Source organism: Sylvia atricapilla, chromosome 3 (genome assembly GCF_009819655.1).
Source record: "Sylvia atricapilla isolate bSylAtr1 chromosome 3, bSylAtr1.pri, whole genome shotgun sequence".
NCBI lineage: Eukaryota > Metazoa > Chordata > Aves > Passeriformes > Sylviidae > Sylvia > Sylvia atricapilla.
In genome coordinates, this window is record NC_089142.1 from 101,083,760 (window position 1) to 101,101,135 (window position 17,376).

The following is a 17,376-nucleotide window of genomic DNA, read 5'->3' on the forward strand; positions in this document are numbered from 1 at the left end:
CCACAGCTCCTGAGGAACAGTTCCCTCACCCTGCAGCAGGGCCCCCTTCAGAAATCGGAAGGATCTGGAAGCTGAAGTGTCTGGGCAGAGGAGAATGGAGACAGCTTTCCACAGAGCAAGATGGGAAAACTTAAGAGATGTGTGGGTGGGGCAGGGCAAGATGTGTCCTAAAAGGGCTGTAGGGAGAACCCAAACAGAAACAGAGAAGGTAATGGCCATAAAGACTAGGGAAAACCCTACAGAATGAACATTAGTTCTGGCCACAGAGCTCAGGGACAGTACCCTACAAAGGGACATAGCATGTGGATCAGGAAAACCTTTAAGAAACAAGAGCGTGGAGCAGGTCATTCAGTAAGTTTTTAGCTTTCAGAAACATTTCCACACTTGTAACTCATCTCTTGTGAGCTTTTATTTGAAGGACCATTAAGAACTCTCATACCCAAAACATTAAACTACATTCCTTCCCATTTACTAATCATTCCTGAAGTATCCATTCCAGAGCTGCCCAACTGAGGAGCCATCCCAGGTACATCCTGGATCACCCGGGTAGGTCCTGCACAGCAGCTGGGAAAGCAACATCACACCAAGTGGACAGAGCTGCTGTTTCAGCAGTGTAAGGGATGGTTTTCCAGCAGTGGTCTGGTGCCAGGATCTGGGATGATGTTCTCCGAGGTCCAGCACAATGTTCTGAAACGCTCACTTTTCAGAAGGAGGGTCACCATTGGGAACAAAGAATGATACCACACGCCTGAGCAGCCGAGTAAGAGGGGGCTGAACCTCTTTGTATGTTATTTCTGTTGTCACTGTCAATCCAAAAGGATATTCCTTAGTGCGTACTTCCTTGCGGATCCCTTGGTTTGCCTCAGGATCACGTTCATTCTCTAAGGAATAGAAAGGATGGTAAGGACGGTGGAGGGGAGAGACAAAAAACAACACAATAATAAAAATGTCTTATCCCTTTATTATGGCAGCCACACGGACATTCTGTATTCTTTTTCCTTTTTCTTGCATTCTGAGGACAAGCAACCAGCCCACTGCAAACACCTATTAATTCTACTGTCTGACCACCCTCTCAGTAAAGAAATGCTTCCTTATGTCAAGCCGAATCCTCCTCCAGCACAGCTTTGAACCATTGCCACAGCGCAAAAAAAAAAAAAAAAAGCAACAGGTTGAGGAGAGTCTAGTCTCCGTTCCTGTGATTTGAGATAAAGCACGAGCTTCTTCCATCAACACGGGATATATCCTCCTTCAGGAATGACCGCCGGGGGCGGGCCGGGTGGACACCCAGGTCACTCAGCCGGCCCGAGCGGAGGCTGAGCTCCGGCGACCGCACAACCCGAAGTGCCCTAGGGGAGGGCAGGCAACATCTAGCGTCACCTTCCCCGGCCGGGGAAAGCGGTGGGACAGGACTGGGGGATCCCGACGCCTGCCCTCGGCAGCCAGCAGAGCCCAGGATCCGCCAGCGGCCGGGCTCTCCCTCACGTAAGCCCCGCCCCCGAGCAAGCCCCGCCCCCCTCTGAGCAAGCCCCGCCCCCGAGCAAGCCCCGCCCCCTCTGAGCAAGCCCCGCCCCGGACACGGCGCGCGCCGTCCGGGCTCTCCCTCAGCACAGCGCGGTCACGTCAGTCCTTCCCCAGCCCCCGGCGGTGATCGCAAACCCCGCTGCCGGTACCGGTGCTGTCTCTGTCCAAGCGCCTGTAGTAGATGAGGCCGCCCAGCGTGGTCCAGCCGCCCAGGGAGTAGAGCAGTGCGGCCCTGGCGTTCCACAGAACCGCGCGCGCCGGCTTCATCGCGGCCCGCGCGGAGGCCGAGGACGCCCCGCCCCCAACCGGGCACGCGCGGGGGAGCGGAGCAGCGCAGGAAGGGGAAAAAGGAGCCAAGACCCGCCCACGGCACCAGGAGCAGTATTTGGAGACGACACTAAGGAGCAGTGCCGGGTTTATTTTTCATTAATACAGCCCCCTGCTTGCTGAGACACCTTTTAAGAACATTATAAATTAAGCTAAAGGCAGTCAAAGTCTCTGTTGGCTAAGACACCTTTCAACTCTAATTATGATGTGTAGAAAATGCAGAGTAAACAGAATATAGACAAACAGGAATGCAAATAAATTACAAGGGAGAAGTAAAAAATTCTCCCTGAATGTTTATTTCGTGTAACAGTTAAAATCCCTAGTTTAAAAGAGAGAAAAGGAAATGTAAATAAATTGCTCCACTTCTGTCATCAACACGATCCATGTAAATCTTCTGCTCTTGCTGCTCAGTTTCATCAGTCACGAGGCACTTGAAACTGCCAGCTTTTTAAGGTGGTCCATGAATACCTGGAGACTCACATCATCTGTCAAGACTGGAGCTCCTGATTCCTGTCGAAAAAATAAAGAAATAATGAGCCTAAAATACTATTGCTAACACAAGGGATGAACTAAAAGCAAATCAAATGTCAGCACTCTGAACTAATTGCCTGCTAAAACAACCACCTTTTTCCCTGCAGAAGACAGAGCCTACTCTTTGAGGACAGCACTGACATTATCCTCTCCTTCAATCTGAACTGCTGCAGGGAAGTCTCTCCTTCCTAAAGCACTAGGAATTTTGCTGCCTAAAGCTCTACACAAACAAGGGAAGCCAAGAGGATATAAAAGTCTAGTATTCTGAGCTAAATTAGATCCATATGTATCCATATGCTAGTTACTTTTTCCAGAACACTGGAAATGCATTATATCTAGGCTTGAAAACTCCATTCTGATCATCCAGTGTTGCCCACCAATGCTGCTTATCTTAACAACAACCATGATAGGGAACCAAAGACAAATGTAACGTGGTTTGTGGCCACTTGGTGAGAGAGGATGGCTACACACAAACATGTCCATGCGTACTTTACAGCATTCCCAAACATGAGCAGGTCTTCCATTGCTTACCTGCCCCCAGGCATATAGGTTATTGTGGGTCTGAGAAGGATTCACTTTAGACAGGAGGAACCGGGCCTATAAAGATAAAAGAGGAGGAGTTTGGTAAAATGAGAGACCTGTCTGCTCCCTCAAGCTTCATCTCACCTTAGATGCATGACCAGCAGTGTTTCTCTGCTTTTTCAAGGTACTAATTTAACTTAAGCAGGTTTCAAGTCCAGAAATCCCTGCTCCACAGACATCTTGTCTCCCAGGGGCACTAAGTGCCCCTGCTACAGCAGGCTGTGCTCGCCTGGCAAGGCAGCTCTGATTCCATGGGACAAGAATCCATGGCACAGGAAATAACAGCACTGTTCTCCCCATGCCACATCTGCTCTTCAGAAAAGGACTCAGTGCAAGACCAGTATAACAGGGTCATACCAAAAATCAACACCAAATCTTTGGTTTGGAGCATCAGTTACCTGTCTCTTCACTGCTACAAACAAGCACAGCACACTGCAATTCCAGGAAGAGTGAAAATAAGAACAACTTTATGTCCTCATTCAGTGTTTGAGAATGAAGAAACAAATGGTCAATCATTCAGCATTACTGTCCTAGCAAGCTAACTATAGGCACATAACCAAATCTATTTCTCACCTTTTTACTGGGGAATAAAAACATATTTAAGTCAGCTTTTCCATTTTTTTTCCACCCTCAGATTTCATAAGCATATCCAGCAAGTGATCAGCTTATTAAAAGACAGAGCTGTAGTAAAAGGCAATAAGAAAATATGCAAGCTCTGTAGTTTGAAGAGCTAAACTATGTTTGACTACCAGAACCATCCTTTCAGAAAAGCAGAATGAGCCATTTGCACATTCTAGGCAACAACAGAAAGAGTTCCTCCCGAAACTTCCTTACCTGACTGCCCCCGTGCTCAGTGTGGATGTACCGTGGCATTGGGAATCTGGTCTGCAAGATTTCCTGGGCATCATCCAGTGGGGCTTGCAGGAGGTGCTTAAAGTTTTCATATTCAGGCATGTCTTGATATCCAGCTTTCTGCCACTGTGCAATAGTCTATTGATGAGACAGGGAGGAAATGAAAATAGAGCAGGGATGTCTACAAGCCTCTACTTTTTACCCTGCATGTCTTAAGGCAGCAAAATGCTATATGTGCTTCTGCTTAGGGGGGCAAACACACACCTCCACTACTCTGGCTACAACATTACTTTCTGTCCCTGAATTTAAGCACAGGCAACCAACACAAAAGTTGGCAGCAATCTGTGCAGTGCCAGAGCAATTTGTAGAAAATCTTCAATATGTTTCAACACAGAAATGAAGCATTTATAAATCACTGGCATTTTAAATCTGACTTGGCCTTACAGTATTTTCAAGGTATCCATTGCATGTACCATACTATGCAGCAATTCCTCTATACATACACAGATCAGTCACTCAGCTCTTCCCTTATCTGAATTTTAGCCAGTTGCTGAGTGTCTTGCTCTGCAACAGAAGATAGAAACTCTTTAAGGTAACTCCAGAAGAGTTTTAGAAAGGGACAACAGTAAGCACTTCCCTCAGTCATGAGGGAAGGAATATAGCAGCAGCTTCCAAAAACATCCACTATTTAAAAGCAAAAACTGAAAAACTGCCTAACTGATTTCTTTAAGAGCTGCAGTACTTAATGATGAAAACTCTGCAAGCAAAGTCTGGCACTTCTTTGAAAATACTTGCAACTCTGTTAAAATATATGTATCATCTTGTAATTCTGCCCTGCTTCATTTCCAGTTTCTCTGGCCTTTTCCAGGCATGGCAAGGGACAATCACCTTTGTGGCCAAGCTAACACAACAGCTGCTACTCGGTGCAGAAAATATCCTTAGTGATTCCAGTATTATTTTTACTCTTGACAGTGGCTGGAATTATTTTCCAACAGGCAGCACATATATGGTCATTATGCTGTGTGGGCTTTGCAAGAAGTTAGTTTGTTAATATTTGATACTACAAATTAATATTTCATACTACTATGCATGGCAGGAGGGAAGGAGCAGAGAGAAAGAGAACATGTTTTACCATACCTCACCAAGGTAGATAACTATCTGGAAGAAAGTATCCATGAGTAGGATTCTGTCAGGAAGAATACTGCTGCTGTCCAAAAGCACTGGCTGGGGAAAATAAAGAACAAGGGCAGACACCCCTAAGACCTCAGATCTCAGAGTGTCAGAGAGCAATTTCTATGCCCATCCAAGTGTAATTTGTAAGATCTTGAACAGAAGTATCTTGTCCTTTAATAGGTTTTTAAAAATCTATAGCGGCCTTTTGGCTGAAATAGTGTTACTTCGACTGAGTTAGTGTTACTTCAACCCATTATTTTGGGTTGATTCACCTCTTCCTGGAAAACACAGACTTACCTCAGGAGGGCCATGGAAAGAATAAGCATAAAGGATGGGCTGGATCATAATGAGGGACTGGGTCAGATCCTGCCTGGCAAAGTGGTGCCGGTAATAGGAAGATTCATCTGGACTGTTATTGAAGACCTGCAGGAATGGGGAGCGTCGCAGGTGGAATATGAACTGCACCAGAAAGAGGAGTGAGACAAGAAATGTCAGCCAAAGTTGCCAAAACTTCTGGACCCAAGTCCAGTATTTTTGAAGAGCAAATTCTTGGGGAAAAAGTCTACCCTTAATAACTTCTCAGACTTCTTCCCTTATCAGTCTCTTGCAGCACTGAACTACAGGACCAGTCCATTAAATTAAAAAGCATCTGTTCCTGCCCTCCTGAATGTGATAAATAGTACAAGATGTTTTATCATCATTCCCACTTATCCCTGCACACTTTTCCTGTGACTGTGGGAAGTGACATTCTTACCTGAGGATACAAAGAAAATGACTCTGACAGCCTAAAGGAGTTGGGATCATCTTTGTTGTATTGTCCAAATTTCTGACACTGTTGGAAGCAAAATGGATACATTAGTTATCTCTTTTTTCCTGGTTTTTTTTTTTTTTTTTCTGAATAGAATTTACATCTCTTTTTCTACAGGTTGTTCTTCTGTTAATTTTTAAACAATCAAGGCATGAACATGACAAGAACAAGTACTACAGCATTTGCAGGCTCCTTTTCTTTAAGTCAGTGGTTTGTCTGTCTTACTGGAATGAGAATGAAGATTCAATCTATTTTGATATATATCTTAATAAACTCTAGACTTGAAATTAAGCAAGAATAAAAGAAATGGTGCCTCTACAGCACTACCCATTTGTTTTCTATTAATTCAGGGTTCTTACACCTAAACTGTTCTGTACACTATGGAACACTTCTTGCAGAACAGCAGCAGACCGGTATTTCACCATTTCACTGAAAATAAGTATCAACAGTTTTAGAAATTAAACTCTAAATGATCCCTCAGTCATTTCAGCACACAGCTTGCCCCTTTTTATGCTTGTGCTCCAATCTCTATTTGACTGGCCCTGTTTTTGAGGGTCTGATGTGCCATACTGTGTTAGTAGCAACCCCACATGGGTGTTTGGACAAGATCAGCACTGATTTAGACAATCTGGGTTTGTGAAATTCAAAGCAAGAGACAGTAAGAGGTTGCAGAATCAATTCAGATTACTATCCTGAATTCAAAGCAAGAGACAGTAAGAGGTTGCAGAATCACTATCCTGAACTTGGGCCACATCTGAATGCTGTGCCCAGCTCTAGGCTCTCCAGTGCGAGACATGGCTATACTGGATTGGGAGTAGCAGATGCCACTAAGTTAGTTGGGGGTTGGAGCATCTTATGAAGAAAATTAATCTGAAGAAGATGGGTTTGTTCAGCCTGGTGAAGAGGAGGATCAGGGAGTCAACTTGTTGTCTACCTGACTGGTAACTGGGGAAATGGAAATTCTGATCAAGAAATAGAGGCAAGGGAAAACAAAACAAAACAAAACAAAAACAAAAACAAAAACAAAAAAAACACCAGTGACTGTGATCAGACACTGGAATAGGCTGTCAAGAGAAGCATAAGAAATCCCATCTTTGGAGATCTTCAAAACCCAACTGAAAAGACCTGGAGCAAGCTGCTCCAGCTTCAAAGCTGGTCCCTACTCTAAGCAGGAGGGTTGAACCAGCAACCATCCCACCTGCATTATTCTATGTTTTACTATCCCTTATTCAACCCTTTCAGCATGATGAGATGTTCAACTATCCCATCTTAAATTTGCTGATCACACTGGGTTCTGAGTTATTCCATGCTGTGTGACTATGTGACCTTGATCCAAGCACAAACAAAGCAAGTCAATCTGAGAAGACTGCTGTAGGGTCTTCCATTTTTACTGAAATCAAGAATGCCCCCAAGCTCAGTGTCTTGGTCTTACCAGCCTGATGAGCTGCCTGTCCAGCCAACGCAGAACATCAGGTCCCTCCTCAGACTCAGCCCTGTACACTCCCAGCCGTGCCATAAGCACAGCAGCTGCCTCCTGGTCAAACGCAGCCTCAATGTGCTGGAGCTGAGTCTGTGCATCTGCCCAGCTGCAGGGTTAGCAAAGGGTTAGTGCCACGTGCATCCATGAGTGCCAATGCATGCAACAAGAAGCCAGGAATCCCAGCACAGACTGGAACTGAAGTTGCTGCCACGCTGCCAGAGCACTGGCATGGGGTACTCACTTTCTGGCTATGGTGGTGACACGAATGCGCCTCTGGGTGCTGGAGTGTTGATACTGAGTGACAAACTGCACTGCCCCTCTGCCTCCCTGAGGGATGGGTGCATTGTGCTGCAAATGAAACAAGGTCAGCCTTCAAAACATGATGACTTTTTCAGAACTCTTTCATAACTCTTCAGAGGCTGTAACAAGCCGCTGAAGCACATAAAAGAAAGGGATACATGCAAAAAGTTTCTGAAATTATTTCCTCATCACAAAACACTTGGGTGCTTTGCAACCATCCATCTGCAACACAGAGGGTGCCACTGCATTTCTGCATTTTCTGGACCTGTAACAAGCAGTTTGATGACTAAAAAAGATTATTAAAAAGAAAAAAAAGAGAGAAGGCAGGACTGACCTGATTTACCACTTCAAAGTAAATGGCCAGAGTTGTACTTGGATCCAGACTACAAATTTTCCATTGAGATGTCCCTCCAATTCCAAGTTCCTGCACAGAATCAAAAAAAAAAAAAAGCAGCAATTTTCTTCCAGCAGCAGGGGAGGCAAGCTTATGTTAAATTCTGATCAGAGGTACAAGTAATGGCAGGTCTTCTAGATTACTTATATTTTGGGTGTGAATGGAGTTGCTGAAGGCCATACAGTTCAAAGAAAGCCTTACGAAGCAAGAATTTAGTCTAGGAAAGGCTGTAATTTCCTAAGGATGTTTCCTGGAAAACTCTGATGTTCTAGTTCAACTGTAGGTCTAGACAGAAACCTTGCATTGTATATTTACTTCTTTATGAAAGATTTTGCCACATCAGAAACTTACATTTTCAGAGACACATGGCCCTTTAGCATTCAGGGATGTACATGGTCCAATGGCTCCTGCAATTTTCAGCTCCCTGGAGGTCTTGAACAAGGTAGAAAGAAAAAAAGTTGGCTTTTTTTTTTTTTTTATTAAGTCAGTCAAATGAATACACACAGTCGAAATTAGTTGCTCAGCTTTAATGAGATGGTATTTTCCCAGACCATTCACTGCTACAATTACTGAAGATAAGAGAATCTACAGAGCCACATTTTAATAATGAAGACATATTTACAGGGATAAAACAGTATGAAATATTCCATGTTGAGTGAGGAGAGGCTGCTTTAAAATAAAATAAAAACAAACCAAGCAAACAAAACAACAACAACAAAAAAAAAAACCCAAAAAAATAAACCCCAAAATTACTAAGCTTCCAAATAAAATAGCCCTCTAGTGCAGTGCTTCTCCCAAAGAAGCACTACATCTGACCTCAAACATGTAGACATTCCTACACCCCAAACGCCCAGAGACCTAAACTGACTTTTTAATCAACAGCACTTGTATTTCCCCATTACTGTAATCCAATCAAACTCATCTCTCACCTTTACATCCAGATTTGCACCAAAAGCCATCCGAAATTCCCCATTGTAGCCTTTGCTAAATACCCGCTGGAAGGTCTGCTTGAAGAGAGAAGTGTTGAAAGAGTCTCCCATCACCATGTGTCCTCTGGGGGAAAAAAAAAAAAGGGAACTGAAGCAATTGGGAACTAGAAGTACAAAGAAAACATCCCTGAACCTCTGACACGTGCAAACACATGCAGTTACTGCTTTAGAGCATGCCTCTGTATAAGCAGGATTCACACCAGGGAGTGCAGCTTCATGGGTGCCTCGTACAAAGCCACACAGGTTAGTGCTCCACCTTTGTTAATTTGCTTTCTCAACTCTATTTCTTGTCATTCCTTCAGCTACCTTCAAAATGTTCATGTTTCAACCCTGGAAAACTCTTTGCTCAGCCTGCTTTCCCTGAGCAGGGCTGGAACCACCCACACCACGGGTGGATGCACCACTACAAACACCTTGCACTTGCAGTAAGGCATGCCAAGTCTCCAAAAGGCCTGGGTTAACATACAGCCTTCTTCACAGAGACAATTTCCAGCAGTATAGAACACAGACATTGACCCCTTAAAACATGTCTCTTAAAACTGGGCCCAGGGAAGTCAAGAATCTCTGGAGAAAGCATAAGTGAGCTGTTAAGCAGAGAAAATCTGGCCCACACAAGGAAAGCTTCTACCCACCACTGAGTTTTCTAACAGCAGTGCTAATTCACATGCTGCTTTGAGACTCCAGAAATACGCACTGGGATCAAGTGAGACTTGCCATATAATTCCTGCCAAATTCAAATGATAGTTTAGAACAGAACAATAAAAACCCTTCTGCCCTGACAGCACACTTAACTGTTTCCTGAACTATTCTACCCCTCAAAAAAAAAAAAAAAAAAAACAAAAAGCAGATGCCAGCTGTGTGCTGCACTGCTGTGAACATACCCAGTGAGGTTTGCACAGCACTTCATCTCCAGCAGCCCCGTCTGGTCCAGGGCACAGGCGTAGATGTCGATGCAGTGCCCATTGGCCGCAGAGCGGTTCGCCAGAGTCTCGTAGTGCTGGGAACACACACACAAGGGTTAGGAGGCTGCAGTGTGCAATTTCTGCTGCTCCCCACCTCAGGCCAGCACAAGATACAGATCGGACAATCACCAGTACTGTGGTAACTAAAGAGATGTCGGCTGCAGCACACTGCTCCCCTCTGGGATGAGGCATGCATTTGGATGAGCCTGAGCTTATTGTCTCAAATACAAACAGTGCGTAAATGACATGGGACCATCTAGTCTGTGATGACTTGGTGGGAACTCAAAGATATGGGAACCCAGGTGATAGTTAAGACAAGAGGTGTCATTGTGGTTTCTCTAAGCTGACAGGGACATTTCATAGCTGACGTTTTTACTATTTTAATGGTTGTTTTATATGTCAAGAAGACAAAGGAGGCTTTCTGGAAATCACCAGTTCTTAGGAGACATTTTTTTCCTCTCCAGAAGGAGATACAATGATGTGGATGAACAAACTCTCCATTCACCATCAGTTAAGAAACAACACTGAAATATTTTCTTCTCTGAGAAGGCACAAGACCATGATGGAGAACTAACTAGGAGGATGCTTTTTTACCCTTCTCTTAACCATCCTCATAATTTAGCATACACAAAGACTCAGATTATTCCAAGGACCACCACGTAGCCCATGTGGTGTTCTGACACAACATTCAGTTTCAGCTTTTAAACACACCCATCAAGCCCTAGTACCTACTTTGGTGGCCTTCTTCATGAACCTTGCATTATCCTTCTCTATGTCATGCCAGGAACGGATGGGTGTTTTCAGTTCATCTCCCACCACCATGCCTGGCCCTTGTGTTGGTGGCCCACCTGTGAACAGCATTATTCTGGCCCCTGTGTTTGGAAATGTACCCTAAAATAAAAACAAAGACTTAGAGATGGGGAGGAGGAAAGAAAGAAGGAAACTGATTAAATGGCAACAATGCTTTCTTTAGAGAAGGGTCTGCACGTGCTTCTGCAATGTCAGTGGGGACCTGTCCCTGCTAGAGGCCACCTCAATAAATAGTGATGCATTTCCTGGCAGTCACAGCACACAAAGTTTAAACCCAAACCATGTCAAGCTTCATGTCTTCAAAACAGGAAGCAGGCAGTTTCTGTTCTCTTTACTTGTATCTTTGATGATACTCAGATAAATCCACTACACAGCATCACCTCTTGTGTGGCAATACACACAACAATCAGAGACCTTTAAACACCTGCAAATTTTACCATTTAGGTGGAACCTTCCAGCCCACTCTACATCAGCTGGTGCTAGCACAGCTCAATGTCAGTCAAGACAAATTGTACCCCTGCATCCCACTGTAACCCAGCTGCACTGACACCTGCACTCATCTCAGTAAGCATGGCCTTACTTTGACTACCTCAGTAAGCATGTGCTTACTTTGACCTGCTCATCTCAAACAACAGAATTAAAAGTACCTCCAATAAGCCAACTGCAATTGAAAGAGCCACTCCAGTAGAACGTAAGGGTCTCTTTCCCTGGGTCACTGGCCAGGGGTCCCTTTGCAGCTCTCCAAGCAGATCTGTTAAATTCATGTCAATCTTATGCACGGGCTGTAGGAACCTGCAAAAACGCAAACAGAGTGTTTTCCTGCTTCTAAGTTCAGAGAACAAAAAATGTGCCTCTTTGGTCCCGGCACACATAAATATCACTGAGACAGTAATCAGAAGTGACATGAAGCAGGTTGTATTCTTACATCCAAACTTTCCAAGATAACAAGCCTGTGCAAAACAAAGAATTTGATCAAGGCAAGACATCAGGAACTGACAAGAAGGCAAAATCACATAAAGAATAGGAAAGAAGTTCAAAGGTGAGTTTGCTGAAAGGCATGAGAGCTAAAAAAGAGAAGGTGAGAAAGAGAAAACTGTGTTCAATGGAGGTAAATAACTGTGACAAGACAATACCATTTAAATCTTCCCCTCTCAGGAAACCCAGGGTTGTAAGTGTGACCTACAGGCATAAAGGGGCATAAAACATAAATCTGCCCTGCTGTGTGCTGTGCTGGTGAAGCTTACCTGCTAGAAATAATATGTTGCTCTGGAGTTTGAAGAGGTCTTCCCTGTTGCATGGGGACAGCCGGCCTCGACAGCCCAAGCATATCCTGAGAACAGTAAAGAGGAGGCAGAGAAGATGTACTGTTCAAAAACTAAAAATATTGTTTATATTATTATTTAATATGCCCTGAGGCCTGCAATACTACAGCATTAAATATACTTAAATCTCTAACATTATTCATCTTTGCACTGCCATTAGGAATGGATCATGGGTCCATTATGTGAGATACACAAACTCAGTCTTGAACAAGCTTCCAAGAAATTTACAAAGGCAAAAAGACAGGACAGATACTGGGAGGGCAACAGGCTCACAGTTGAGAGCACTAAGCCCTCTTTCTCCCAGAGAGCCCTGTGCTTGAGAGCCCAAGAGAGCTGAGACAAGCCCCTGGTCTGAGGGATGGCAGAGCAGCCAGGGATGGCATAACACACCTGTATTTGCTTGGCTGTCAGGTCCTTGGTGCCCCGGAACACATAGCTCTTGGAAATCCCCTCACAGCTCAGCTCGTGAACCTGGACCATCCGGCCAAAAGTGATGAGTCCTACTAGGGCATCAGGAGGCAGCAGGCTCAGGGACATCTGCAGGGACTCCTTCAGGGCCTGCAAATCCTCCTCTTCCAAGCATATGTCCACCACATACAGGAAGATCAACGGTGTCTGCGGACCTCGCTGATATGGGAAGAAATAAGATTTTATGAAGCCTCTGGCCAAGGAAGAAAATGAGCCCCTTCTTAAGCACCTTGAAGACATGGTATTTATTTGCATTATCCTAAGAAAATTTTACACATATATCACTTGTCACAAACAAGACAATTCTGGGAGCTTCTGGGAGCTTCTCACCTGTGGTTCATTTACCTGCACTATATATTCAATTGTTGAAAACTGAGGCATAAGTTCTGCTGGCTGATTGACTTCAGAAATGCCCGCATATGCTGGGGGGAACTGAAAAAGAGAACAAAAAATTAGGACAAGGAAGTTCCAGGACAAAAATGTAGGGCTCTCCCCTGCAGCACAGAGCCTGGCCTGCTGATGATGTGGTTATCCAACTTTTTATTTACTGCCACTGCACCAACATGATTAATTCATGAAAAGAAACCCACAGTGCTTTTCCTAAGCATAGACAACAACTGGCCAGCAGGATGGACAGCTGCTAAATCCAGTGTAAATAAAAGGCAAGGCTACAGCAGCAGCAATGTATTAGTTGAAATTCTTTTAGCCATAGTTTCTGATGGCAAAAGTCTACTCAAATCTAATGAATTCCATATTCTGCAGGAATATTAAATATCAAATGCAAAAAACACACTGGAACACATGGAACAAAATAGCATTTTTATCTCCTTACTGTGCTCTACATGCCAGTAAAATTACTGACAAGATGTCAGGTAAAGCAGATTGTACTCTGGCCTGGGCTCAGCAAGAGAAGGCAGCCAGGGGAGGGGATCTAGAGAAGCAGAATATATGTTTCATGTCCAGGGAAGGCCATCAATAAAGTGTTCACTGAAAAGGTAGAAGTGCATTTTCCAACTTACCTGGTTTCTCTGAAAACAGAAGTTACAAGCCCAAAGCTTGGCCCGATAGTCAACCTGGCTGCAAGAGAAAGATGAGGCATTGGTGTGACTTCAGTAACAATTTTACAGTACAGCTTCACAATTAATTCATTAATCCATGTTGGTTCACAGCACTGAGGAAAATACAAACATTCCAGCTCGAACAGCAAGTGTTTTAGGGACTCAGACTCTTGTTCTATTACCAAGAAGTTCATTAGCTCATCCAACCATGCTGTTTCCAGGCTTGTCAGCATGAGGGACCATTGGCAGCTCTCTGAAGCTCAGGCAAACACAGACTTGGATCTAATAATTCTTTCACTACACTTAGGCTCGTCTCATTGTCTTATTGTTTGTGCAGCTGTATCACACAAGTGCTCCAGTCTCAAAGCAGCAGGAGCCATCCACCCAGATCTTGTGCAAACATGGAACAAACAAGCTGTTCCCTGTCCCACACAGTTTACTCTCCTCAGCCCAGTACAACATCCTGCTAGTGCAGGATGCCTCGCCACGTTCTCATTCGATGGCTTTGATCGCATTTCACTTCCTCTTACTGGCATTCCCGGCTTTTTCTCAGCCCAACACCACACTCCAAGTATGCATGATCATCATATGATTTTGGGACCGAGATATTTATCTAAAATTACTTCATTATGCTTATACTGGAACTGACCTACAAGCATCAGGATGTGTAGGAAGCAGGAAAACTAGTGAACATCATAGTCCAGAGCACAGTATCAGTATAATGGGAATGTTTGTCTATTATGAGTTTCCTCATTTGCCACAAAATTCTCCGGCATGGAGAGAGGACTCTCTGCCTTAACAGGCTCCCTAAAGACCCTCCAGTCTCCTCTGCTCTTGCCAGCTCTAGTAACAGGCATGTTGATACATGGATTTTAAGCCCACCACATCTAACTGAAAGAGGGCACCAAGCATTGGGCAGAGAAAAAGGGCAGTAAGGAAGTAGTGAAGATCAGACAAAAATTAGGTACTATCCAGCCTCTTCCAACATCCCCAGCCAAGCAATTCCTACCAGAGTGGGTTGAGCACAGCTTTGCAGGTTGGCCTGCTGCAAAGCACTGGCTCATACTGCACAGGGGGTAGGTCCAGACGCTCCTTCAGTGGGGTCAGAAGACAGGCCAGGGGCACAACCATCCTTGTGGCCTCCAGCCTGCTGGAGGGCCACACGTTCCAGCTGAAGCGCACTCCATCACGCTCCTCATTCTGCTGGATGAACTCCAGATATGTCGCCATGGCCCTGCAGAAGCTCTGGAAGGACAGAAAGCATGTTCAGGTAGCAGCCACCTGTGTGGACAACAGGTTGGCAAAGGAGCTCAGCAGATCAACTACAGATGAGGGCACAAGACACCACAGGACAAAGCAATACAGTACAATTAATTAATCCCATTATCAAATGAATCATGTGAGTCCATTAATCTCTTCTGTCCAGTGCTTCTGTCAACATTACAGCCAATTAAAACACTACCAAATAAAAAAAATAAACCAAAAAAACCCAAGGAAACCTGACACTCAAAGTCAGAATGCAAGATTCTTTTTTTTTTTTTCTTATGAGTCACATATAATATCTCAAAATCCAATCAGCTGCATGCTGGCCTCAAGGCAATCCTGCCTGATTGGGTCAGTAAAGGAAAACAGGCCAGATTTGCAACACATCTCAGAGCCTTCAGCTGCAACGCTGCAGGGAGAAAAGGAGGCCAAGTCTGAGACCAAAACAATCACAAATGTTACCAAGGTGCCGGCCTGACCTGCTTACAAAGGGAAAGGAGTACATGACAAAAAGTCAAAAAACGTCTTTTGGACACCCACTCTGCATGGCATCATTGTCCCACTGCCAGTGAGGAAGGAAATGGGAGTCCAGAAGACTTAGAAAACATCAAGGAGGAATATCCCCAACACAACAGAGGAGTCATTCTTACTAAACTCTTCAAAATAAGATACAAACAAGAGCTTCCAGGCTCTTGGGAAGAGGGGCCAGGACAGCGGGAGGACAGGGGTTCCTGGGGCCAGGACAGCGGGAGGACAGGTCACCAGCTGCTGCGCTTAGCATGGCTGTAGCGGACACCACAGACCCCCCGTGCAGCCATAGGTGCCACCTCCGCCCTCCAGACCACTGATCCCCAGCACGGCCATAGGGCGAAGCACTGACCCGCTGCACTGCTATAGGCGACACGCCTGACCCCAGCCCTGCCCTGGGCGACACTGACGATCCCCAGCCCGGCCAAAGCAAACGCCGCCGAGCCCGTGCCGCTCTGTGGAGCACTGCTGACCCCCATGAAAGCACTGCGCCAGGGGACACCCCTGACCACGCTCAACAACCCTTCAGGGGACATCACGGACCGCCCCCTCCAGTCCGTCCTGCAGGGGACACCAGTGGCCTCCCCACAGCGGACGCACCTGACCCCTTCCCCGTCACAGGCGCCGTCACTGCCCGCCTCACCCCGTCTCCCCTCAGGGACACAGACCACCCTCGCTCCATCCCCTTGGAGCCCGCCGATCCCACCTGCCCGCGCCGCTCGCGCCGCTCCCTCCCGGCACGCCCCGCGCGCCCGGCAAGGCCACCTCAGCAGCAGGCGCTGCCCGCAGCCAAGATGGCGGCGGCGGCACGCTCGCCTCGCCCCAGCGGAGGCTCCGCCGCCATCTTGGCTAAGGGCAGCTACCCTGCCTGTCAGAATGAGGAGAGAGGCGTGCCCCTACTCAACATGGCGGGGCGGCCGCGGCAGGGAGTCCTTCGTGGAGAAGGGCGGCAGGTTCTGGGTTGGAATGGCGGAAGGGTCGTCCCTGTTAAATGTGGCATGCGACGCCGCGTTCCTACCCTGGCACGGCATGAGGGAAGCCGCTCTGCCCTTAAGGGGTTCGGCTGCTTGGGAGCGCGCTGTTGTGTTCAGCAAGGAGTATAGAACTTCAGGGGAAGAGGTTAGAATAACACTCCACTAATAACACCGAGACACTTTTTAAGGAGATAAACTACGAGCCCCACACAGTCTCACCTTTGTCTTAGTTCCTGGCTCCTCTCTGGGACAGGGAGTTTAGTCCCCGGGCACGTCGGCTCAGAGACGCGCTGGACAAAGCCATGAGGCCGTCCAGCCCAGCTGCAAGGCAGGGACAATCCATTGGATTTCCCTCCCGCTTTGTTCCCTGACCGAGCTTTATCCCCACATCTGCTTGAGGCCACAGTGGTTCATCACTCTACCGGGAAATCTGTACCCCAGCCTACCATGGAGACCCCTGCAGTGCCCAGACCCTCTGCAAAGGAGAGGTCCACGGATGGACACAATTTTCAGGGAGCCTGCAGATAGGAGGTAAAGGTTTGGCACACCTGACTTGCCCCAGGACCTTGCCAGTGCCTTGAAATTGGGCAAATACGTTCCCTCTTTCATTGCTTCCGTCTTGTGTTGATTCCCAGATCCAAGGAGGTAAGGGGTTCTCCTAGTGAGCCCAAGACAGGAATCCTCCCCTGCAGCCTTGTGTGATGCTGTGCATTAGATTAACCAAAACATTGAGCAACTATTGTCAGTTTGTGTCCCGCTTTCAACTTTCAGAGTTAATTTTCCTCCCTTGGAGCTGGTTTAGTGCTGCATTTTTGATTCAGGATTGGGAAAATGTTGACAACACCCTGATAATTTAGTTCTTGTTGAGCAGTTCTTATGCTAAGTCAAGGACTTCAGGTTCTCATGCTGCCCTGCCAGCCAGGAAGCTGAGGGTGCACAAGAATTTGAAAGGGGGCAAATGCAGGACAACTGATTCCAAGTGGCTCAAGGGATATTCCTTATTCCTTATCACATGTTTGTGATGGAAGGGTCAC

General features: G+C 46.0%; 2 protein-coding genes across 3 annotated transcripts; both read right to left on the bottom strand.

Moving 5' to 3' along the window:
• Nucleotides 1-391: 391 nt before the first annotated feature.
• SMIM26 (small integral membrane protein 26) lies at nucleotides 392-1,841 on the bottom strand. Its single transcript, XM_066316376.1, has 2 exons — nucleotides 1,671-1,841; nucleotides 392-881 (listed from the first exon to the last, which is right to left on the bottom strand). The coding sequence occupies exons 1-2, from the start codon at nucleotides 1,786-1,788 to the stop codon at nucleotides 697-699; spliced, it is 303 nt and encodes a 100-aa protein (XP_066172473.1). The 5' UTR covers nucleotides 1,789-1,841; the 3' UTR covers nucleotides 392-696.
• A 262-nt stretch (nucleotides 1,842-2,103) lies between these two features.
• SEC23B (SEC23 homolog B, COPII coat complex component) lies at nucleotides 2,104-16,190 on the bottom strand. Of its 2 annotated transcripts, XM_066316372.1 has the most exons (20): nucleotides 16,075-16,190; nucleotides 14,587-14,822; nucleotides 13,539-13,596; nucleotides 12,865-12,951; nucleotides 12,442-12,678; nucleotides 11,974-12,059; nucleotides 11,377-11,521; nucleotides 10,652-10,810; nucleotides 9,839-9,954; nucleotides 8,898-9,021; nucleotides 8,320-8,400; nucleotides 7,909-7,998; nucleotides 7,516-7,622; nucleotides 7,227-7,380; nucleotides 5,741-5,818; nucleotides 5,284-5,445; nucleotides 4,951-5,037; nucleotides 3,796-3,951; nucleotides 2,911-2,976; nucleotides 2,104-2,358 (listed from the first exon to the last, which is right to left on the bottom strand). In XM_066316372.1, the coding sequence occupies exons 2-20, from the start codon at nucleotides 14,805-14,807 to the stop codon at nucleotides 2,269-2,271; spliced, it is 2,304 nt and encodes a 767-aa protein (XP_066172469.1). In that variant the 5' UTR covers nucleotides 14,808-14,822; nucleotides 16,075-16,190; the 3' UTR covers nucleotides 2,104-2,268. The 2 variants fall into 2 exon arrangements, with proteins under 2 accessions (XP_066172469.1, XP_066172470.1); XM_066316373.1 differs by lacking the exons at nucleotides 7,227-7,380; nucleotides 7,516-7,622.
• Between the last annotated feature and the right edge of the window lie 1,186 nt (nucleotides 16,191-17,376).

Excerpts from the sequence above, each read along its gene's own strand:
- SMIM26 (XM_066316376.1), bottom strand. The coding sequence starts at position 1,788 with ATGAAGCCGGCGCGCGCGGTTCTGTGGAACGCCAGGGCCGCACTGCTC. Across the intron at positions 882-1,670 it reads CTTGGACAGAGACAGCACCG|AGAATGAACGTGATCCTGAG; the intron begins GTACCGGCAGCG and ends TCTATTCCTTAG.
- SEC23B (XM_066316372.1), bottom strand. The coding sequence starts at position 14,807 with ATGGCGACATATCTGGAGTTCATCCAGCAGAATGAGGAGCGTGATGGA. Across the intron at positions 8,401-8,897 it reads GTGCAAATCTGGATGTAAAG|ACCTCCAGGGAGCTGAAAAT; the intron begins GTGAGAGATGAG and ends ACCTTGTTCAAG. Across the intron at positions 2,977-3,795 it reads CTGAGCACGGGGGCAGTCAG|GCCCGGTTCCTCCTGTCTAA; the intron begins GTAAGGAAGTTT and ends TTATCTTTATAG.